Source organism: Podarcis raffonei, chromosome 6 (genome assembly GCF_027172205.1).
Source record: "Podarcis raffonei isolate rPodRaf1 chromosome 6, rPodRaf1.pri, whole genome shotgun sequence".
In the NCBI taxonomy this organism is placed as follows: Eukaryota; Metazoa; Chordata; class Lepidosauria; order Squamata; family Lacertidae; genus Podarcis; species Podarcis raffonei.
Genome location: NC_070607.1, coordinates 36,943,956 through 36,969,086, shown reverse-complemented (window position 1 = coordinate 36,969,086; position 25,131 = coordinate 36,943,956). Strand labels below are relative to the sequence as shown.

At 38.2% G+C, this 25,131-nt stretch overlaps 1 protein-coding gene across 14 annotated transcripts in view; it reads left to right on the top strand.

Moving 5' to 3' along the window:
• The window catches only part of LRRC7 (leucine rich repeat containing 7), a 169,669-nt gene that overhangs the window by 3,052 nt on the left and 141,486 nt on the right, over window positions 1-25,131 (top strand). For 12 of the 14 annotated variants that reach the window (XR_008331018.1, XM_053392085.1, XM_053392074.1 and 9 more), the window contains exon 2: window positions 16,554-16,607. The exons of 1 other annotated variant lie outside the window; for it this stretch is intronic. Coding sequence is in view for 11 of the 13 variants with exons in the window: in XM_053392085.1 (XP_053248060.1) it covers window positions 16,592-16,607 (16 nt within the window). In the remaining 2 variants the exon portion in view is untranslated. Of the gene's footprint in view, window positions 1-13,463; window positions 13,485-16,553; window positions 16,608-25,131 lie in introns of those variants that run through there. One more of the 14 variants, XM_053392073.1, reaches the window with a different exon arrangement.

Here is a 25,131-nt window from a genome sequence, read left to right as displayed (position 1 = left end):
TGAGTGCTGGAGAGGACAGGCTAACCTTATGGCTTCACAACATATTGTGAAGATTTTTAGATACATAAACAGATAAGAGGATTAGACTGTTAGATCTCATAATTTCAGGGGCAATTGAAACACACACACACACACACACATCAGAACACTAATCTCTTTTTTCATTGTCTACAGATAATAGCACAATTGGGGCTTTCTCATTTGAGCCACCAAAAGAGTATGGTGTGGATACAAAATGGAAGGGTCGATAGCTAGAATTGCATTGATTTTAATGCAGTTCAGACTGTCCCCAGTGGAAATTGCTCTGCAATTATGTGTGGGCATCATAGTTCTCTTTTAGTTTTAAAAATAGGGAAACTCAATTGGCGTTATTTTATGTCAATACTGTGGTGGTCCTCTTATTAAAAATATTCATATTCTTTGTTCGGTGTGACTAGAGACATTTAAAATACTCATCTATTTCAACCCACCAAGAGCCCGCTTCCTTCACCCTCTTCTTCCCCATGGTTGTGACTCAGAATGGCTTTCCTTTTTTGGTATCTATGTGAAAGAGATGTCTGTAACCCAACTTTACTTTGCTGTTCCTTCTTAGCCATGCCTATTCATTAAACGCCCACAGTGTGCCTGCCATTATGTAAAGTTTAGTTGAATTCTGCACACTGGGCATGCTCAGTTCTCATTAGGTTGCTTTGGGCTTGCTTTACCACCTCTTAGGATTTTTTAAATAAAGACTATAAATCTTGACATTTTCTCAGACCTCCCCACTCCCTCTTGTGCATGGTTGGCGCCATTTTTGCTACATAAACCACATTCAGTCTTGAATTTTGAAAATAGAAGAAATGATTCTCAATACAGTTTTTAACTCATGAAATATTTCTCTAAATTTAAAAAATGTGAATGAATGTGCACTACAAAGAGTATGGAAGATGGTACCTCAATTAGGGAAAATGTTGGTAATTAGCATGTATTTGTTTCTAATTAAGGCTTACTAAGGCCGTGTAACTTAAGTTCCAAATTCCAGCAGCAACTCATTTTAATAATTCTTGAAATTTAGTCATACCCATGTTGGATAAGAAAGAAATAATGGGTTGTATCCTGTGTTTCTACAAGTTGAAGCTATTTAACAACATAGTTGTTTCACTGGTGAAATGTTTTATTGTACAGGATAATTCATAAGCATGTTGCTGGTAACTTCATTGCACAATAGATTGCACACCTGTTACACATTGAGTTTCTGCTAGCACAGTTGTTGGAGTTTATTTCTTTGTTGTGAAACATTAAAACCCGAGAGTCCTTGCGCTAGCTAACAGAACATTGAATAGAGCCCAGTGTTCTTCCATTCAAATTTATTATCGCCTTGAAAGATAATATGAAAATATTTAAATATTTGCAACATTTTTTAAAAAAATCTTGAGGCCTTGAAATTTGCAAGTCTTCTGGGAAATTTGTTGTTTCCCCCTATGCTACCAACATCTTCACCATTTGTTTGACCAGAGAAACAGGAACAGTTTCTGTGTAACGTTTAGCGGTCAAATAAATGATTCCTCAACTGATTCCCTTGACTTGAAGATAGCACAACCATGTTTTGTAGTAATGTGTCATCTGTATAGCTAGCTTATAGACCAGAGATATCCAGTGTGGTGCCCTTCAGTTGTTACTCCAACTCCTGTCAACCCCAGTCAGCTTATGGTCAGTGACAGGAGCTGTGGTCCAAGAACATTTGGAGGGTACCATGTTGACTATCCATTATATACCCATACCCTGAACTGCAGTTGGGTTCCTAAATATTGTGGTTAATCAGGCTGGTGTTGCATCTTGCTTGAAGGCAATCTGCATGAAAACACCAGCACATGATAAAGATACGGGAATTGTAGTTATTGCAAGAAAACAAAGTTTAGATTTTCTTAACTTTGTTATAAAATACTCACTTTATACGTATTTTAAAATCTATGTTAAAGCTTGCTATGTCATCATATATATCTATATCTATATCCCAACTTCTTTCTTGTTCCTCTCCCTCGGGACAAGTTTTAGTTTTGAAAGGGATACGGCCCTGTATGTCTTTTCTCCTAACCCTCTTCTTTCATTCTCTGTGGAAATACATTTCTTTCTTCTTTAGTCTTTCTAATTAGACGTGAAGGTGGAAGTTAGTCCCTGCCTTAGATGGACACCTATCAGTGCTTGATATGACAGGAAAACGCATGAAATTCAAGTTGGAATCAACTCTTTGGGTCTGATTCCAGTGTAGATGTGTTGAAATCACTGATCAAATGCTAGGTTGATTCAACAGGAATGAATGGTATGCCTCTTATGCTTGCTCTCCTAGCGGTCACTAGCTAACAAAGTGTAACACAAGCCCCTTGAGATTTAGAAGATTTGTTTCCTTTTACTATTGGTGTGAGTTGAATCAGATTGAATCCTTCTGGACCGTCTAGAGGAGCTGGGGGCACTGTTATACGGTGGTTCCGCTCCTTTCTCCTGGGCCGTGTCCAGAAAGTGGTGGGGGGCGATGAGTGTTCAGACCCCTGGGCTCTCACTTGTGGGGTGTCTCAGGGTTCTGTCCTCTCCCCCATGCTTTTTAATATCTATATGAAGCCGCTGGGAGAGATCCGGTGACCCGGGAACTGCAATTAATCCAGAATGCGGCAGCTAGACTGGTGACTGGGAGTGGCCGCCAGGACCACATAACACCGGTTCTGAGAGATCTGCATTGGCTCCCAGTACGTTTCCGAGCACAATTCAAAGTGTTGGTGCTGACCTTTAAAGCCCTAAACGGCCTCGGTCCTATATACCTGAAGGAGCGTCTCCACCCCCATTGTTCAGCCCGGACACTGAGATCCAGTGCCGAGGGCCTTCTGGCGGTTCCCTCATTGCGAGAAGTAAGGTTACAGGGAACCAGGCAGAGGGCCTTCTTGGTAGTGGCGCCTGTCCTGTGGAACGCCCTCCCAGCAGATGTCAAAGCAATAAACAACTATTTTACTTTTAAAAGACAACTGAAGGCAGCCCTCTTTAGGGAAGTTTTTAATGTCTGATGCTGTACTGTTTTTAATATTCAGTTGGAAGCCACCCAGAGTGGCTGGGGAAACCCAGCCAGATGGGCGGGGTATAAATAATAAATTATTATTATTATTATTATTATTATTATTATTATTATTATTATTATTATCTTTTGGAAGAATGAGCCACATTGATAACTCTGGACCATTTATATTATAAAGTCCTGTTAAAACATAACTTTCTGATATGAGGGAGATAAGAATAAACCTATCTTGGGTATTTATAATGTCACCATGGTAACATTTTCATGCTTTGTACTTGGCCTCTGACATTTTCACCTAAACAGAGCTCAACAGAAAATTCTATTCTTGTTTCTACTAGGGTAAAGTGTTGTGGGCAATTGAAATGCAAGGAAGGATGCACTTTGAATCACAGTTATATTTAACATTTTTTTGTTAGTGTTAAGTGTAGAAAAAAGCATAGTAACTTGTGCTGGCAAGTTAGATGGGTGTTGGTTCTATGCATCAATTTACTGTATTCCAGTATTCAACAAGAGATTCAGGCTTCCCATGACAACACCCGCTCCCCTCTCTCTGTTCATCAAATATTGCAGTGGATATTTTTTTAGCACAAAAGCAGCACCTTCTTAAAGAAATGACAACACTACAATATATACTACAGTGAGCAAACTTAACTGTACAGAATGTTTGTTCTGAATGGAATTATACCTGCTTTGGGGGGGAAAGCTGACCTATTTTTCCTGAATTTTAATGCAGCTTTTAGATTAAGATGACTTCACACTTCTATTTTTAAAAAGTTTGATGAAAGCACATTGAGGAGAGTCATGATTTTTAAAACTGTAGTTCTCTTCCACCAAAACTAGAGTGTTTGCTTTAAAGTAAGTATGTGGTAGATCTGTATAAATTTGAGAGGACATAAGAGCCCTACCGGATCAGATAAAAGACCCATCTAATCCCTCATCCTGTTTTCACCAAATTCTGTGGGAAGTCTGCAAGGAGGACCTGAGTGCAACAGTGCTCTTCCTCATGCACGTTTCTCAGCAACTGGCATTCAGAGACTTAATGCTTCTGACAGTCAAGGTAGAACATAGCCATCGTGGCTAGTAGCCACTGATAGTTTTATCTTCCATGATTTTGACTAATCCTGTTTTAAAGCCACCCAAGTCTGGCCATCTTTTCATCTTGCTGGAGTTCCATACTTTAATTATGCACTGTGTGGGGAAGTACTTTCTTTTGTCTGACCTGAAGCTTCTCTTCCAATATTCAGCTTTATTGGATGGTTCCAAGTTTTAGTATTGTGGGGGAAGCTAAAAACTTATCCATTATCTCAACTCCATGCATAATCTTGTATACCTCTACCATGTTTTCACCCCTTATTTTCTTTTGTCTAAAGTAATCCCCCCCCCAAGTCATATTTTTACTCATAGAACAGTTGCTGCAGTCCCTTGATCATTTCAGTTGTCCTTTTTGGAAGTTTTTCCAGCTCTATAACATCTTTTTAGGCAAGGCGACCAGAACTGTACACATAATCCAAAGTACAGTATCACCGTAGATTTGTATAGCACCATTATGATATTGGCATTTTATTTTCAGTCCCTTTCCTAATGATTCCTAACATGTTACCCATTCCAGAGAGGAGAAGGCTGACAAAAGCAATAGCCATGCAGCAAATTTCCACATTCACAGAAAATAAGGCATTGAATAAGGGAGCCATTCCTGCTGGTTTATAGTGACCAAAGCACATTTCCCTATACAGATAAGAGATAAAATTAACACATTTTCAGTTATTTCAGATTAGATCTTATCTAACTCAGTGATTAAAGAAGAATGCAGATTTTGACAGTAAATTGATTTTTCATGTTATTTTCCAATAAGAGAATGCTAGTTTATGGAGAGATTGGTCAGAGTCTGATCTCTATCAGTCCACAAGCGTCATGGCTCTTTGGCGCACAGAAGTTTCACAACACACATTCATTTTGCAATACTTGCATTTGTGATGTGATTTCGAGGTGATAAGAATCAGTAAAGGTCCCCTACAAAACAACAGCAGACAGTTGTTCTATTTTTTACCTTCTCAGAAGTGCAGTGTAAGTAAGTGAATACTCCATCTCTCAACTTGATAATCACAAATAATGGCTAGCCAGAAAGCCAAGCTGACATTTGTTCCCTCTCAAGGAACAAATGATTGAGGGCAGTTGATCTAGATTCTGGGTAGTACTTGGTTTCATCTCTAATTGAACTAGTAGTATTTTGGTGGTATAAAGTTAAATGATCATTACTTTGAAACCTTCATTTAGTGGCATCTAACACCAGCTAAAGAAAGGTTGTAATACTGACAGATCGGGAGTTGTTGATTAGTCAGTAACAAGGTGACCTTCAGTAATATATGGGGAGTTTTCCTGTTCATTCAGTCATGTCCTACTTCACAATATTTCATTCAGTTCCTCCTCCCACTTAGTTTTCTGTCCCCATCCCCAACAATCAATCAGCATTCTATGCCCACTCAGTTTTTTTCTCATTAGGATTCCCCCACCCCTGCTAAAGATTTATTATATTTGTGCAAGCCCTTGGGTTCCCTCAAGCCTCTTGATTTTGTGTGTGTGTACTCAGTGAACATTAGCAATAGTGCAGGATGTGTATAACCTGTCTGAAGTTTTTTTGGTTTTTTGTTTTGTTTAATGGATAGAATGTATGGTATGGATTCTTTGCTACAGAGGTCTGTTTGCTGGGAGAGGATCCCTTGTTGGGATCATGTAACACTTCCAGTGTGAGTGGGGAGGAGCAAAGCAGGTATAATTTAGGCATGGAAAGCCGGGCTTTATGCCTTACCTTTCAAAGGAACTGTTAAGGGGGTTCATTTTAAATCAAGAATTTGCCTTCATTTTTTTCTTTTCTAGATATAACACAATATGTTCTTCTTTATTACAGTTTTTCTAAATCTGTTTAACTCTATATGTTATCTTTTTAATTGAAAAGCAATAAACCATGTAGATTCTCAGATCTTCAGTCAGCAGTCTTTCACAGCATCATGAGGCAAAGTATATATATGCATTAATTTGTTACAGTGCACATGTAGCAATCTCATTGCTTTCTAAACAGCAGCTTTACATGGAAACTTGGTTCTATAAAAGTAAATGACATCACAGCCGGCAACTGCTCCTTCCTAACTTCTCCTGTTGGTCAATGTCCTACATAGAAAAAAGTTCCCCAACTTGGTGGTAAACCTTGATTTAGCATTTGTTCTAATGCATTTAATTAACATGCAGCAGTTACCAATCAGTCATTTCAATAGAAGCACAGATCCACATATATGGTTATTTGCATTAATGAGTCAGTTTTATTGGCTGAAATGGGGACTTCTTGCAAATGCAGTAGCTCTATTTGGATGTTGGAGCACTAAAGAACTCTGGATTTTTTGTAAAGAAAAATTCCACTCTCCATACACCTGTGGTAAGGAAAGACTCAATTCGGAAACAGGATTGCTGAAGCATCCCAAGAATCTTTCATAGGAAAGTTGTGCTCATGGTAAATAGTGTAGAAATCATGTCCTGAAAGAAATAAGTACTGAAAGAAAGTCTGAAAGTAATAAGTACTGTTAACCTTGAGAAAAGAAAAGAAAAAGTTATTAAAAAAAAATACTTAGATGACACCCAGGCATATAGAGGAAACAGTTGCTCATTGTAAATATGCAGGAAAGGTCCTGAAATAAATTATTTAAATTGCAACAAAGATTATATAATTCTTGTGACAGGGGTATATGGTGGGGAGAAAAATCCTAAAGGAGAAAGTTCCAGCAACATACGTAATATGTTATTTAAAGAGCGTTTGGACTCTTGTGTGAATGGTGCTTTAGATTTTGGACATGGTTTCTTAGCTCATATAGTATAGTGGCTCTAAAAGTATGAATTGTTGTTTATTATAAAGATTATTAGTCAGTATCTCAGTGGCAAGAGTTAAATGGCTGTTAAACTTCCCCTAAAGTGAGATTCCCCACCACTATCTGCTGTGCCTTACAATGTGTACTCTTAGTTTACAGAGGAAAACGGTGAAGCACAGCAGACTTGCCTAGTATCCCATGTGACCTGAGTGTGCAGAATCCTCTGCATAATGTTCACTGGTACTTGGCAGCCAAGCTTCCAAGCTTCATGGAAGTTTTGAAAATCATTGATAGACTCCAAATTCTCTGGAGTTCTTTTGTTTTCCAGAACATTAAAACTGGTGCACAGTAATAACTTATATTTTGAAATCAGCAAAATTTTTGATATTCACTACCACTCCATTCTACATTTCTCACTTTGACTGGATTGTTTGGTGGTGATGTTCTGTGGATGGATTTAAGTATGTGCTATTACATGCTTGTGAAATACAGTGTCGTGGTGATTGTCCTTCATTCTCCTTCCACAAATTTTTGCCGATTTCCCCTGAAACCACTATGAAGAAGTAAGTAAATAATGAGTAGAATAAAGAACTAGCAAGCTGCCTGTTATATTCTGCAACACTGTAGTCTGAAATACTGATTTACAGCTCAATCCTAACCATGTCTGCTGGAGTTAGGATTTGCAGGTTAAAAGAAACAAGTGAAAGGATGGCAGTGCTATAACTCTCAGTTTGAGCCTTTTAAGAAATATGACCATTTGACAGGGCGCTAAGAATTCCATATTCTTTCAGTAAGTAGACAGGGTGCTGTAACCCGTGCCTCACTGCTGATTGCAAAATCTTACTGGAAGGCACTTTACAGATGGGAAACATAGACTGATTAATAGCTTAATTCAAAGCTCTGTGAAGTAAATGGATGCCTTTCTTTTGACAAAATGCTCTTTATTGGTCCTTAAGCAGCTTGCTGAAAGGCAATATCTGGAAATGTCCACTAGAAGACAGAGATGTGCCTATAGTTCTAATGTTCCAATCTGTCACAGTTTGTCATAAGATATTGCATGTTTACCATCACAGTTTTCTGTTTTGTGTGTCCATTCTTTGTGAATTCCTTGTTTCTATAAAAGGCAGCATTCAAGGCTGATTTCTCTCAATTTATTTTGCCCTCTTCATCTAAAAATGTAAACAGGACCTTTAATAATAATAATATAATAATATAATAAATTTTTATTTATACCCCGCTCAGGGTGGCTAACAGCAAATATAAAACATTGATTAAAAACTGACTTAAAAACAGCATAAAATACAACATAAATGCAGTATCAATGTCAATAAAATTAAAAAATTCAGGGTCATTTGGAGGGGGACCCAGTCAGTAAACATCAAATGATCACCAGGGCTAACTGGCCAAGTTGGTCCTACAAAGGCCAGCAAGGAGACCAGGGAAGTTTAAATATGGGGTCTCGGAAGGGTTTCTTCATAAAAAAGGAAAGGGGAAAGGGAATGGAGGATCAGGCTAATTCAAATTGAAGCTTTCTTAACAATTATTATCAGCTCCAAAAATGTGGCAAACGTCTTAAATACATAAAAGGTGATAGATAAAAAAGTTTTCTCTCTCTCTCTCTCTCTCTCTCTATATATATATATATATATATGCAAAGAACCAATCTATTTGTGAAAAGGGTGAAAAAGCTCCCTTCGCCACACCACAGGCTGAACTTTCATTGCAGTTGCAGCCTCCACTGTTGCGCTTTGTAAGAAAAGAAAACAACAGAGGAAAGACACATGCCACTTAACATCACATATAGCTTAGCCTGATAGATAGAATTCCAACACCATAATAAGAAAGAATCAAAATGTAAGCTTTCCTTGTGATGTAAAGAGATGGGACTTCCCTGCACAGACAATTCCCCATAAACGGTCTTAGAATGCACAGTTGATATATTTTATAATCAATAACTAGGCATACATGGAAGTCAAATTTATTTAAAATTGTTGAGGTGGTGGCAAGTAACTGTTAATGTTGTAATTAAATACGTACTAAAAGAGGTTTCTTTTTCCTTTCCTTTTTTCTTTCTTTCTTTTCTACTTCTATAAAGGGTCATCTTGATTATGTCTTGTGTAGAGTGGTCCATAAAGTCCAGATTCAGAGTCAGTTAAAGTATCCTAGACAGAGCAAACATGCAGGAACAACATTGCCTAAGATAATCAATCTAAATTATGTTCATATATTTTTCCATGTTTCTCCTTCACTAATTGTTTCATGTTTTGGAATTTAAATTCTTTTGTATGTTTAGTGGGTCAGTATAAAATGACATGCAACTCTTAGTATTTCAGTTTAGGCTATTACATTGGATTTTTCTTTGCAACTAGAAGCCATCTGATGATACGTGCATTTTCATATTAAAGTACTGCTCTCCACTGCAATGCAAAACTTTTAAAAAGACACCTCTGAATTGTTCAGTATAAAAACTCTTGACAACCTTGTGAATTTTCATATTTGACAAATGGTTCTTATTCATGCCAGCACTTCAGACTAATGTTCTGGGACTTGTGGGTGTTAGAGAACAGAACAAATTTCCATATCAACTAATTTGATCCCACACTAGAGTTTTAAATGGGATTATTTTTGACAGTCCTTATATGGTAGATTCACCCCCCAATAAACATGACTATCAAGTACACAGTGGCAATTATAAATTTTGAATTCAGTAGATATGAAAGCCTTGCTTCCAAAAATAGTAATTTTGCATGCTTCCTCAGAGTCTGCACTTTTAGATAATTAACTTCTGATCTGCAGCACTAGCAAGGTTTGGATAGCTATTTAGGAAACAGAATATATTCATATTACTACTTGTTACTTACTCCACATCCAGTTCACTCCCACTTCTAATTTTTGAAGCTGCATTCACATGACGTTAGTGACAATTCATATCGATCCTGTGGTTTCTTGACAAATACTGCTGTTTGGTGCATTCTCCCCCCTCCTCAAACCGGCTTCAGACCAATGGGAAAGCAGGATGCTGAGTAAGCAACAATGTGAACGTATCCAAACAGCTGTCTTGCAGGCATAGATAAGCATGCAAGCACAGATGACAGTGTAATAAATAGGAGTTCTATTGGGATTGCAGGGGCAGGGAAACCAAAAAGGTTGTGTGTGCCAGGGGAAGACATCCCCACCCTCTCTCTAATGTGAACATCTCAGCGCTCAGTGCACATCTCAGAAACACAGTGTGGGGAAATTGCCCCTATGCTTAAAAAAATATCTTCACTAATGTGAGCATACTCTTAGATAGGAAATAAACTGCGGCAGAATCTGATTGTTTTGGGGGTTTTATGGCAATGAGTTTGTGCAAACTGTTAAATCTGCTCTGTAACCTGGGGATATATAATGTTTTAGGGTTAGACCTTTTTGACATTTGAATTGTGTGGCTTTTAACCGTGGAAGCACTCGAGGACAGTTTAAAGGTTTTATTTCTTCACAAGGTGATCCACTGTCTGTGCAAAGATTTAAGAGCTATAAAGTTGTTCTGTAATGTTACACTGTGCAGCAAAGACTGAAGTAAATGGGCTAACATACTCCGTAATCTCACATTTTAAATTCCGTGGTTAGCTAAAATTTTGACAGTTCGTTGCAAAAAAAAACAAACAACAAAACTGAAGGGTAAGAAAGAAAAGGGATGAGGTCCAAATTTTAGAGGCAAATTATGAAACTGATAATGTGAAAAATGGAGCTGGATTTGTAGCAATAATGTACTAATGCTGTGTTGTACAGAATCAAAAATATAGCGACATTTATTTGGGATATTACAACTGCACTGAGCCTGGCTTGGTCCATACTGTTCGTTGTGCTTAAGTCCTGTTGAAATCAATGTGAATTAAGTCATTACTAAATTTTCATGGTGAGTTCACTGGGACCTAAGTGCTGGTAACTTAGTCTGAATCCAACCTATTATCTCCACCTACACATATTTTTGATGCAGGTCCAATACTGTTAGGATTGCATCATGATGATAATGAGAACTTGGGGATAGCCCCCAAAGTAGTTTGCTGTGCTGATGTATCTTTCCATCCCTTTCCTCTGTAACTCGCTCACAAAGGTATCTAGAATATGACTACAGTAGGCCATTGAATCTGCAACTGAGGCTGGTGTTGCCTTATTCCTAACAGAGAGACTTTGCCTTCCCACCAGAGTGAAGACATGATATATCTATTGAGTATAAAGGACATTTATTGATTAAATGATCTTCAACAAGCAAGCAAACATGAATGTAGACACAGTATGATTTGAAGCCATGGGAAAGCAAAGCATCCGTAAATGCTTTTACCCTCAGGTGCCTCAAAATCCTTAACATGACTTTTGCCAAGGATCAGACATTTTGTCCAGACTCCAGTCTACATGACTGAAACATTCTATTAGTAGTATTAGCCAAACAAGCAAATGCAAATCTGTTGAATCATCGGTCAAACTGATTGTTTGAATCAGCCAAAACCAATTTCCCAGTATGAAGTACCGGTATGTGAAAAAGCACAACACCCCCCCCTTTCAGCCAGTAAAGCTATCAGCTACTCCCATACTGGTATCAAATAGCAGGACTAGCTGGTGCCCCTGTGCTAGGAGAAGCAGAAAGTGCAGAGACTTAGGCTGCTATATACAGGCCAGCTCCTGCCTTTTGTTGATGGGCTGTGTATGGTGCCCCATGTGTCAGAATGCACAAACTCCTAAATTGTATGTGTCTACCCCAGATGCAAGAAGCAGTGTGGCAAAACCAGCCTCGCTATAGCAGTATGAATCAGCATTTTCCCAAGGGTAAGACCATTCATAAAACCAGGCCACATCTAGCAGCAGTTCCTACTTACTTTAATGTTCAGTTTTTTCTCAGATGAACTTAAAAGAAGCAATATAATAGTCCTATTGAGAAAAAGAAGCAGCATAATAGTCGTGTTAAGAAAAAGAACTTTTGTTGATAGTTTTTCTCTTTTTGAAACTCGGGGCTTTAATCCTATAATAAATAAATCCCCTCACCTAAACTTCTGGGGCTTAACTGCTAGTGCTATGTTACTTCTTGGTATGAAAACATCAGTAAAGACGATAATAGTGCAGAGAGAGAGACAAAATATATATCAGAAGTATCTGTAGAATAGGTAAAGGTAAAGGGACCTCTGACCATTAGGTCCAGTCGTGGACGACTCTGGGATTGCGGCGCTCATCTCGCTTTATTGGCCGAGGGAGCCGGCGTACAGGTTCCGGGTCATGTGGCCAGCATGACTAAGCTGCTTCTGGTGAACCAGAGCAGCGCATGGAAACGCTGTTTACCTTCCCGCCAGAGCGGTACCTATTTATCTACTTGCACTTCGTGCTTTTGAACTGCTAGGTTGGCAGGAGCAGGGACCGAGCAACGGGCGCTCACCCCATTGCGGGGATTCAAACCACTGACCTTCTGATCAGCAAGCCCTAGGCTATGTGGTTTAACCCACAGTGCCACCCGCGTCCCTGAATAGCAGTAGGTAAACTAGTTCTTCTGGGATTGTGTCTATTGCACAGCTAATGCAGTAGGAGTCTTTCCTCGCTCCCCTCTCTCCCTGTACTCCCCTAAATCTGCTCCAGAGGATCCCCCAACCCTCTGGAGCAGATTTTTTAATGTGTGGGGGTTGCAGGGGAGAGGGGGGCGAAGTTCTGTTGTGCAAGCAGAAGTCTGTTGACTGAATGGAATAGCAGCAATGGATACAACCCAAAATTTGTAAATATTCTCTGTTTTAGAATAAACTATTCAGATTTCATGAGTTACTATATTGCATAAAAGTATAAATATAAACTAGTTAAAAATGTTGTAAAATCTTGCGCATACTGTAATAAGCAAACTGATAGCATGTATCAATTGGAAGTGCTATTTTTATTAGGCTTAAATTTAGTGTCAAAGGGACTTTCATATTTAGCCTTTTCCATGATATTTTAAGATGTCTGAGCTTTTAGAGTATTCCTGCTAACATACTAATAAACTAATTTAAAGTAGACTTTTTAAAAAAATTGTGTTTTTTAAATATCCTTTACATCTCTATTAACATAATTTTTAAGCACAAACAGACACCCCCCTCTGTGCTTAGTCAGCTTTCATGTCCCTTTTTAAAAATTCCTTATGTCCCTACTTACTGAAAATAGGAGACCGATTTCCTTGCCTCACAGTAATTTACTACAGGCCAAGACACTAAGAACAGGGACATTATTTTATTAATTAGATTCCTCTCTTTTTCTTTAAAGGAGGCAATATACCTGTTTTTTCAAAACAGTTGTAATTTTTATCTTGCCAGCTATAAATGTTATCCTTTGTTTTGTTTTAGTTATTGTTACTGTTTATGAAAAATCTTAATCAACTACTGTTCTTAAAAATCTTGGAATTGATTGGATTACTAAACACATGCCAGGTAGGATAGCTCGCAGCTAAGTTTAGGTAGAATCTGATGGAATATTTCTTTTCTAAAATAGTGTATTAGGAAGACGATACCTGTTGTGACTAGGGTCATAGTACATGTAATTACAAGTGATATTTGTTCCGGGTGAAGTGGTCGTCTGTCACAGCTGCTGAAGCAAGTAAAGTAGGTCTATATTATCAATTATTAATAATTTAGTGCTCATCAGAGTTTGTTTATGCATCCAGGAGTTTAATTACTGGAGAGGCATTTGTGCTTGTTTGGAACTTGTAGACTGGGCTGCATAGGAAGATATAAGCTTCAGTCAAGTGGAGAAAAGGGTGCACCGTACTTCTTAAGTACAAAGTACAAAGAAATGTGCTGTTTTAGAGAATAGGCCATATGATTGCCGTAGAGAAATTGGTATAAGCTACCTGCTAGCTTATGTCCTTATCCTTTGGACTTCTTACTGTTTTATGTTGATGCTGCTGGCAAATTCCTGGAGCTTGTGTCAACTTTTTTGGAAACTGTTGCAAAGTAATTTACTTATTAAACTTTCTTCCCCTTTCACTTTATTATTTCCATTTTCTTTATGAATTTCATAAATACTTCTGATGCACATCGTATATACATGATTTGGCATATGGGAAGGAGGAGAGCCTCGGAGTTCTCGTAAATAGACAGACAGTGCTGCATTTATTAACCAACATTGTGCCATTTCAGGTGCTCTCAAAGGGGGTCCTAATATATATTATTTTAAAACTGTAAAACTCCTGCAGTATATTAAAATTCAGACTTAAATCCAGTTGTAAAACTTACAGTGTTTCAGCATATCTAACCTTGTGCGGAAGATACAGCAGCAGTAAATTGATGTAGGTAGTTTTCAGGACTGTTCCAGATTAACATCTAACCCACAAGGCTGAACATCAAAACACAAATTTATTTCCAAGTGGAACAAATGAGACTAATACTCTTCACATCTTCTCAAGAGTCTACTTATACAACACAGGCAGCTGTTGCAGGTCAGAGAAAGCAAAAATAAATAAATATTCTATTCAGATGATGGTTTCAATGGGATTTTTACAACTGAAAGAAACTAGGTCAATACAAAGGGAATAGTCAGAAGTTCAGATTTGCATGTCATTCAAAGTGTCTTTTTATTTGAATGTTTTATCTCTCAACTAGCTATCAAAACTATGAGTACAATCCGGACAAAATTAAAAATTTAAGTGCTACAGAATTTCAGTGCAAGGCTTAAGCTTAATGTTCCTACCTTAAAAGGCTGCTATGGGCTATTTCACATTACATTAAATTCAGTTGCTCAACCTTCAATATGATCATTTCACTTATGAATCATAGAGATAGTAGAAAGAGACACAAGGGAGAAAATTACACAGAGGCTTATTGCACTTTCAGCCTAGGATCAGGTCAGTACTAGGACAAGTCATCTCCTAACACCTATAGCTTCCTCATATGTATGCTAATCCTTGAAAGCCACTGCAGTTTAACCCAGTTCCTTAACATGCTTGCAATACTAGCCTGTCATGATTTCTTGAGAATTGGATCTGACAATGTTGCTTATGTGTGTTAGGGAGGAGGGTTGGTGACATGTCATTCTCCTTCTGGGGTAGTTTGGCCACCTTTGGTCTCCACCCTGCACTCAGCTCTCACTTGTAGCTCCTAGAAGCTGTCAGCATGCGACAGCACCCACACCCCAGGAAATGGCTTTGACTGGTCAGCTAAACCAGATGAGGGTAGCCAATAGGTCTTAAATCCTCAGTGAATTAGGCACTTCCCATGCATGTGAAGACAGGCTCTGGTAGTGGGTCCAGTGGTCAATAAGACTGTTTCTGCACATGCTGTAGAGGGAAGTGAGGGGTAGATGAGGCTTGTCAACCTGGGAAGGTAGCTCATCTAGGAGAAGGATAATGCTGAATCTAAACCTCCACTGCCTTGTGGGATATCCACTGCCTTGCAGGATATCTTCAGGAGAAGAAAAGGCTAAGGAGTAAACCCTACACAAACCTGCAGTGAAGTCCCTAAAATGGTTGGATGGTGCCTTGTATGCCTCCTCCTGGCAACTCCTGCAGCCAAGCTGGTGCCAAACGTATTGTTCTGCTTTCCTTCGGACCATATCCACGAGGCTGAAAGAGAGGTCTTGTCATTTGGGCAGCCCAGGACCTCCATACACAAGCTTGTGCCCCAGGGAGGTCACTTTGCTGCTACTAACACAGCAGTTTGACTTCACCCACTGAGGCGCCCTTCATTGTCTTTTGAGATGCCAACGAAACAGAACAGAACACAGAATTCTGAAAATTAAGTTTGGCAGCTCTAATGTGTGGGAACAGACAGATGAAATGTGGAAATATCTGTGGTTTAGGGAAATGTTTATCTTTACATTTTTCTTTAGTGCATGACTTGACGGGTTCCTTTTGTTTCATTTGGAACAGTGCAAGGCAAAGGTTATTGTTGGGGAGGGGACAGCAAAACTGAGAGTCAGACCTGTTGGGAATGCTTCCTTGCTTTCTGTTTGCTATGTTTTAAGATAGGCCAAGGACTGCCTAAAAAAGAGAGGGTTTGTTTTACTGCTTGAATAAACAGTCCTTCAAATGAACATACAATCCTAAGCATGCTTACTCAGAAGTAAGTACTAACACTTGGGAGGGTTTACTTCAACTCCCATATTCCCTAGCTATTGGCCCTGCTGGCTGGGGCTAGAGGGGCACAGATTTTCTTTTTCTGACTTACATGTACTTGTGTATAGAATTGCAGCATTACCATACTTGCATGGGTAAAAGAAAACAAGGGAAAAGAAAACTGAAAGAGGCAAGAAAGAAATTTCTATATTTTTTTCAATCATAGAAACCTTCATTGTTTAGGACCAACATGAATGTAACTCTCTACTGTGAATTACCTGTCATTTAATATCTGCTTTATAAATCTGGATGGAATAGAGTTAACTTGTTTTACTTCTGCTAGGAAAGATTGAAAATCTTTTTAATTGGATTTCTTACATGCTTTAAGTGATGACATCCATGCTTTTATCCACAAAATAAGGGACTGTATTTTATGGCCTCATTCTCTCACTTTTGATCAGAACACAGTCCCAAACTAATTAAGCACAGATAATAAAATACTCCCAGAATGTGCACCCTGGCTCAGTGCCACTAAAAGAACTTGCACTCATTTCTGTGGTTCAGTTTTCCAGGGCACTGTCTGATGTTAGTGCATTGGTATGTTTGTTTTTGTCTACAGGTTCACAACTTATTTCTACTCGATATTAGGAGCAAAAAATGATGGAATCTCTGGGTAAGAACAAGATGGTTTTCAACTATTTACATATATTGGTTTTGCAAGCAACATTGATATGTTTCTGTAGCACTTACCTAATTGTCAAGTAATATAATGATAAGGATAATATTAGCACACCTTTTAGATTATTCATATTGTGTCTCATTCCAGGCAATTCCCCTACTTGTTCTAAATTCTTCAAATTGAAATAATATCTGGTGCAACTCTGTTTCTCTTATCTGTGCAGCTATGCATTTGAACAAATATGTTCCTCACTCTCTGTGTTCAGATTATGTATAGTGAAGATGATGATACCAATATAGTTCACTTTTTGTATCATGATTCACATGACTACTGAAGTCTTGAACTGGTATTTGTTCCCTAAAACTAGTTGTGGCAGCAGAGCATATGCACTTTAATCCTTTGATTTCACGTGCTTCTGGATTTGAGGGCTGCTTAACCCAATAAGGATTAAGAGCACGCACAACCATGTGTAAATGGGAAATGGTCCCTGTTTGTCACTTCATGATTGTCTGCTTCTAATTTGAGGGACAGTGTTGAGTCTGTGCATATGACAGTTACTGTGCCTAACAATCAGCATGCATCATCGTACATTCACCATTTTCTAGTGCAGTGTTCATTTTTGCATTGTTCCCATGCGTGAGCAAGACTGAGAGCACAGTCCCTCATATGAAGACTCTTATTGACTTCAATAGTAGTAGTAGTAGTTGTTTACCAAGCTCCTATATCAAGGGACGAAAGCATAATATCTGTGGCAGAGGGCCACATTCCAAGAAAGCAGGCAAAGTTGCTATCACAGGGGGTGCTTCTATACTATGTGTTCACTTTGGAATTTCCATGCTTTGTTACTCATTTTTTTTAAAGAGCGTCTCCATGGCATCATCACCAAACTGTTATTTACTGTTTCCACTGTGATTCTTCTATTTTGTTTAAGATCACAGCAAATTCAGCTGCATGCTACTATTCAGTTCTTTCCCACCCAACTCCAAGGTGCATTTTGCCTTAGTACCCCTTTTCTGTTGTCTTAAGAAGCATGGTTTTGACTTGTGCACTCATATATGGATGGGTGGGTGAACTATACGTCTACTTAAGCACATCTTCACATGATTGTTCCCATGGATGCCATTTTATTAGCATGTTTTAAAATCAATCTAAATTTGTTGTAAATTTTAATTTCTACTAAACTCCCTTTAAAAGAACAACAAACAGTATTGTTACTTTTTGTAAGAAAAATGATTAAAACCCGCTTCACGTGATGCCTTTCTGGCCAGCACTGTTATAGTGACCTATACTATTAATTTTGTGGGGGGGGGGTAGGGAGGCAATCTTCAAATTACAGTAATAGTAAAATAACTGTTGCCTACTTTTTTTAAAAAAAAGAAGAAGGTAACTCTGCAATTGCACCTTAGTAAAACTGTATTTTAGTGCAAATTATAGAACTTATAAACTGATTTTTAAAATGGTGTCCTCAGAATTATTAAAATTGTCTTTCACACTAACCTTTACTCAAACTTGTCCATGTGATGATCAGGTAGCAGCTGTCCCTCTCCTTGTTGTGTTGAAAAAGAAAATCATACGATGTCTGAAATTTAATATGTTTGACATAGGATTGCTGAACACATACAGGATGTATTATTCATCCTTGCAGCAGTTTCATAGTTTCCTGAAGCCATGTTTTGGCATAAGCAGCATAAATGGTTGTAGCGCCATCATTTTGTAAATTCCAAGGCCATCTTTTTAAAGCAGTTCTTTAACCAAATTTGGTTTCTCAGATTTTTTTTGTTTAGCTATTTATATAAGGTATTTATATACGCCTTTTTAGGCAAATCCACAAAATGGTTTACTTCTTTTAAAATAAAAACAACCCACAGCCATCAATAGCAAGTACATAATAAAACAGCCAAGACAACTTAAAAAGAAAAAGAACCTTTTTTGAAAGCCAAATCTTACCTTCCCCTAAGGTCAAGATGATCCTTGAATGGCCCTGTGGTGGCAGTTACAGGGGGACAGCTCAGCTAAATTACCAGAATCTAGAATCTCTTTTCTTCCCCAAGGGTTAGATGTTTCTTGAGTAACCCTATGATGGCCACTGGAGAAGGATATAGAGATAAAACAAATTCAGCAGTCCTATTCTGTGCAGCAGTTCTGATCACACTCTTTGCTGCAGATGTCTTTTCTTATTTGAAAGGAATACAGGCAGCAAGCATGAACAGTTCAAACAAAGCATATATTGTAGATTGAGCTAGCTCTGAAATTCATGCTTTTAAAACTGTTCATGCTTGCTGTATAGTCACTAAGATTTTCAGATATCTTGCTAAGATGGATAGATGAGTGAAGTTGCTGTTATTCCCAGATTGCAGCTCATAAAATTTGTATGAGGGAGATCGTAACTCTGTCGCTTATAAAAACTGCACACCCAGCAAAAGCATCGTCAAGACCTGTTTGTATCGGTACAGATGGAAAAAACTTGCAAGTGTCTCCAGTTATACGATACCCATGGTTTAAGTTGCTTCGCAGTAATTTTCAGGATGCATTCTAAAATAGCCAGGGAATTCAAAGTGTTTGATTAACATAAACTTTGAAGGCTTGCTTTTCTATTTTCTCTGGGTATAAAACTGTGCATCTTATCCTATGCCTAATTCCTTAGAAATAAATCCAGTGGTTTAGTGGGGTTTACTTTCATACAACAGCATTAAGGGTTGCAGTATTAATTTGCCTGCCACCATTGCACTATATTGCACTTGACTTCACAAGTAACTAGAGGTGTGGCTATTTGCAGTTGTTTTAGCAGTGACCCATCATGCTAAAGGCACAGCCAATAAGACATTTGCTTTATCACAGCCTGAGAAAAACAACAAGAGCAAGTGAATTATGGATAGGGGTGTAGTACAGCCAAAATATAGTCCATTTCAACATCCTTTTATAGCAAAGTATGTATAATACCTTTCTTGTGGCAGCACTTACCCTTTTGGAACTTCAGACAAATGCCTTATCTATTGGTCCTTTTTTGTACCTTCATTTTTCAGCAAGCCTTGTCCTTGTCTATATCTGTATTGGATCAGAAATTTTTATTGTTTAATCACCCTGGGATCTTTCATGGGAAGCAATTCATAAATGTAATGAAATAAAAATAAAACAAATAAATGAACAGACTTTGTTGGATGCCACCCCTACATCTCTGTCAAATATGGATAACATTCTAGTGATGGTAATCTCTGTCTTCCAATTCAGTGACAGGCCAGGTGCTAGCCATGGTTTGTACTGCTCCAATTTCCATCTTCAGTTTGGAATAAAGCCTATAAATGTGCTGGCATACAGACCCCATGATGTTTACAGGGGAGATGATAAAGTGGAACAATGATTAAATGCAAGAGTTGATCAGCAAGATGATGAGTGTGTGTGTGTGTGTGTGTGTGTGTGTGTGTCAATGTCAGTGTCTGAGAGAGAGAGATTGTGTTGTTACTCTCCCATTTTCCCAAGTGTCTGGTAGAATATAGTACTGTTATTTTAAAATTTTATTTAGCACTTTAGATTAACTTTTAGGAACAGAAGGCAGTGAATAAAGCCCTGGAACAAGAACCGTATGTCAACAAATTAAGCGTGATGTTCTCAAGCTGCTACTCGTAAGAAACTCAGTGTTAATGTGCTTAAATTTTAAACCAGAATCAGTTTTTTTGTTTGATTAAACATGAACTATCATTTGAGAGAACCTTGTTAAGAGACAAATTCATAACTATTTCAATGTATCTTAAACATACTTTTATAATTTTGAAGAAGCTGGCCCAATACATTTTGCTGCTTCAGGCAAAGAACAGGGCCACCCCTCCCAGTTCCACCTAGAGCAGTTGACCAAATTGGCAGTTAAATCTTATTTCAACACTGGCAATGGGACAGCATCCCCAACTGTACTTGAGAGCAGCTTCCCTAGTGGCAGCAGGTGTTATGTGAGAAAAACAATGCAAATGCATATATGATGCCCACTGAAATGTAAGTCCTTTGCATGCTGGCTACCTCTTGGCTTCCTCACTTGGTTGTAGACCTTAATGGTGTTGTAGGTGGCACATTGATAGAAGGCAACAGCAAGATGAGGCTGCCAGCCAGTGTTGCTATCATTGCAGTGCTGACTTTGGACAATGGAAATGGTTACGGGGGGGGGGCAACTTGGGATGAATTGCTCCCCAACCTCAGCATCCAGTGCCGGAATAGCTACCTGCTAATCTTCCTAATGGTAGGACTGGTCCTGTGAAGAGGTGAATGTAGGGTGTATGAAAATAATACATGCTTACATGTGCTGAGAACTTCAGTACTGTGTACAGATGTGTATGTTTCAGGCAAGGGAAGCTTTGAAAAAGTAAAAATCCTTGGAAGATAGAAGGGTTAGCCTATTAGCTCTTGCCAAAATATTGCTTGATTGGATACATTGCACATTGTTTGCATAGTAATGGGAGACAGAGCAACTAAATTATAAGGGGAATCTTTCATTTTAAAGTTAATAAAATATTGTATGCATCAGAGTGGGTAGGAAAAAGATGTTATTTCTAATTACATCACTAAGAGTATCCAGTAGGTGACTGTGGCACATTCCATCTGCTATTGTCACCTTCTCTGAGATACAAGCCATTAAGTCAACATGTCTAAGACTACAATATTTCCAAAATCAGCTGAAATTCAAGAGAAGATACATTGACAGCATGCAACTTAAACTTCTGCACAAATGGATGTGTATATTTGTATACCCAAGAGGCAAATCTCAACTAAGGGCAAGAAAACCTTAACGTTACTTCCTTTGAAACAGAGTTCTTCCTTCGGGACTTTCTTGAACAACCAATTTCACACTGTTTCAAATGTTACCATGTTCAATTGTGATGCTCCTGTAATTGGTGCTCTGTAATTGCTGTTCTTCCCACCTTTCAAGTCCCAAGTAATATGTTTAATGTCAATGCCGTCAGCTTTTCAGCAGAAATTGAAGTTTGGTGCCAGATTGAAAACTCCAGAACAGTGTAAATTTGTGGTGATCATATTCAACAGGATGAAATGCTTGAGAAGTCTGTTTTTAGGACTTGATGAACTTATTTGCCTAGCTAAGATAACATGGCCAGATACTTATGGCATAAGAAGCTAGAATTGGTAGAGTTACCTCTAGGGGTTGGGGAAGTTATGCTTTGTTGTTTGTTTTGTTGAAGCCAAGTATGTTAATGGGAAGAATATGTTCAAAGCAATGTTCATACATAGCAGGATTTTTTTTTCAGGTTACCTTTTCTAAAGATTCAGTCAGTTAAAAATAAGTAAATCACTATGTTTTTATAAAAAGCATAATAATTGCTATTTTTTCCACAGGGTTACTTGTTTGTCCATGGCTCTTACTAAGCCTCTGGGAGTGTAGTTAAAAGGGCAAGGTTCTCATTTGCATTTGTACCTCTGCCTTCACTTAGAATATATAGCATTCATCATATGTACATCTTTTCACAGCCTTGAGGCATTGGCAGAACTGCCTATTTTAAGGTTAATGTTTGTTGAGAGGCCAAGGGGCTACATTCTTAGTACAAAAGCTTCATGCCAGTTTCTATTTTTGGTGATCAAGGATCTCAGTTCTTTGTGTCATTTTGTTGTAATATCAGCATAAATGTGTATTAGTGGCCTAATCTTTTATTTGAAGTTCACATCTGAATGATTAGTGCCTTTATGCTTACATATTCAGTCAATATTTGTATTTTTACAGTTAGTAATGATATATTGCTAAAGGCTAGCTGTTCATTTTTTACTTTCTTGTTTTCCCCACCCATCCATCTATTATAATAGACCCTGTGGAACTTACAGTGTAGTTGAATCTATCTTTTTACTGTTGTCCTTTTCTGTTTCGGAGCCAAGATTGATTTGAAATTATCATAATTAGTGAAGTAATCATTTTTAAAGTCTTGAAAGATCTGAATAAATGGTTTCTTAATACATATTCCTCCTGCCAGTTGGCTATTTCTTATTGATTACTTTCATTTTCTGGCAGTCAGATATTTGTGAATGTGTAAGAACATTATAGCAAACATGAAATAGTGGCAGTTTTGTTTTTGTTATATATATCTATAATTTGTGTACTGACTTTTTATATTGAGGTGGTTCACAACAAAATGCAGTTGACAATAAGAAGATAATATATCAAATAAAACAATCCATTTTGGTTAAAAAGCAGCAGTAAGGTAGAAATGCTTAAAGGCTATAGCTTTAAGAATGCCTGCAAAAACTTAACTCATTTTGAAACCCTTTTTTAAAAAGTAGGAGCAACTCTTTGAGGAGGCCAGTCCACATTGTAGGCGCCAGCCAAACTTATATTGCTGGATTAGAACAATGTGTCATCAATTTAAAGAAATTAAGCCAACACTCACATAGGGTCTCTCTATGCTAGGTAGAGCAGCAAGGCAATTGTGTGTCGTGAGGTATAAGGCTTCAGTGACATTTAAAGCAAAACAAACACAAATTTTACTTAAGGTCAACAGTTTTGAAAAGATGTTCCAGAAAAAACTCCTTATTTAAAAAAGTTATCCATAATAACAAAAAAATAACACTGCTACTAAAATCAGTATTGGCTCAAATCAACCCTAAACCTAACCAAGCCAATACATGCTAACTTGTCTCCCTCAATTTAGCATCTCAGTCCCTTTGCAGCCTCTCCCTAGCTTCTTTCTTCTGTAGTACTACATTTGTGCTCTAGGAATGTAGGAGTCATAGAATCATAAGAGTTGGAAAGGACCCTGAGGATCATCTAGTCCAACTCCCTGCAGTGCAGGAATATGCAGTTGTCCCATATGGGGATCAAACCTGCAACCTTGGCGTTATCAGCACCATGCTCTAACCAACTGAGCTATTTGACTTGTCCTCCCACATCAGACCAAAGGCTCATCTAACCTAGGGGTCCTTTCTCACACTGTCCCACCAGAAACTTATGGGAAGTCGGCAAGCAGGATATGAGCACAGCAGTACCTTTTCCACTTGTTTCTCTCCAACAACTAGTACTGAGAGGCAGGGGATCAGGTGGTGCTGTGCCTCTTGGGCTTGCTGATCAGAAGGTCAGTGGTTTGAATTTGCACAACAGGGTGAGCTCCCATTGCTCTGCCCCAGCTCCTGCCAACCTAGAGTTTGAAAGCATACCAGTGCAAGTAGATAAATAGGTACCTCTGCGGCTGGAAGGTAGAGAGTGTTTGTTTGCACTCTGGCATTCGTCACGGTGTCCTGTTGTGCCAGAAGTGGTTTAGTCATGCTGGCAACATGGCCTGGAACGCTGTCCGTGGACAAACGCCAGCTCCCTTGGCTTAAAATGCTAGTTGAGTGCAGCACCCCATAGTCGTCTTTGACTGGACTTATCCGTCCGGGGTCCTTTAGCTTTACCTTTTTACTGAGAGGCATTTCTGCCTCAGATGATATAGGTACTACACAGCCATCATAACCATTTTATATAGTAGCCATTGATGGCTCATTCTTTCATTAATTTGTCCTTTTAAAGGCAACCAAGTTTCCTAATGAGCCCTAAGATAGAATTGGACTTTTTCAGATGTGCCACACACTGCATTGACATTTTCACCCAGCTATCCACTGCAACTCCAAGGTCTGTTTCTTGGTCAGACACTGCCCACTTAGACTCCACAAGTTAGCACTCCCCCATCTGAAGTGAATCACTTTACGCTAGGATAAAGGTGACAAGAAGCCTTGTTGAAGAGTTGTAATGTAATATTGTTAACTTTCCATTGTATAGATACCTTCATATAACATTTTCTATATTTTTATTTTTATTTTATATTGTGCATGTGAGTAAAAGACCCTGACCCTAAAAGGTATGGCGTACTCAAATGTGAGTGTATTATAGAAATCTATGAAATTAAAATATATACAGTATCCTCTCTTTTTTCTTTATCTCTAATGTGTTAATTCTTCCTTTTGTAGTATGTAGCATATCTAAGGGATATGCAAGACAGCCTTTGTGTCAGATACCCTGCTATTATATCTTGATTTTTCTTCATATAGCCTAGTCATCCGTAGTATATAGAAAACATTTAGTTGAATATCTAACTGCCAACTTTTTTAAGTTAGTCACTTCTTTTGAGCAGGTAATCTGTTCACTGTAGCTGTCTATTTTTACACCCGGGGCAAACACTGGGTGCAGACTGTTTTTTACTCCCTACTTGTCTAATCTGGTTATTTTAAGGTAACAGCCTATTTCTTTTTTTCTTCACTCAACCATCTCAAATTAAAATTGTGATGGCCAAAATAAGGATGTGGAATGTTAAAACATTCTCATAACAGAGGCTTGTTCTGATTGTCACCCTGTAGTGTTAGATTATACAAGTAGATTCCCATGTCATAGTTGTAAACACACAGACAGAAAAAATGTCCTGTGTTTTTCTACAAACTAAGCATAATACTGCATGTTGCAGAGGCTTGATCCTTGAATTATGAAATCCAACCAGTCCTTTAAGTGGATAATATTGTAAGTGGAAGATTTGCCCTGAGGCTGATCGCTAAACATTCAAAGTTC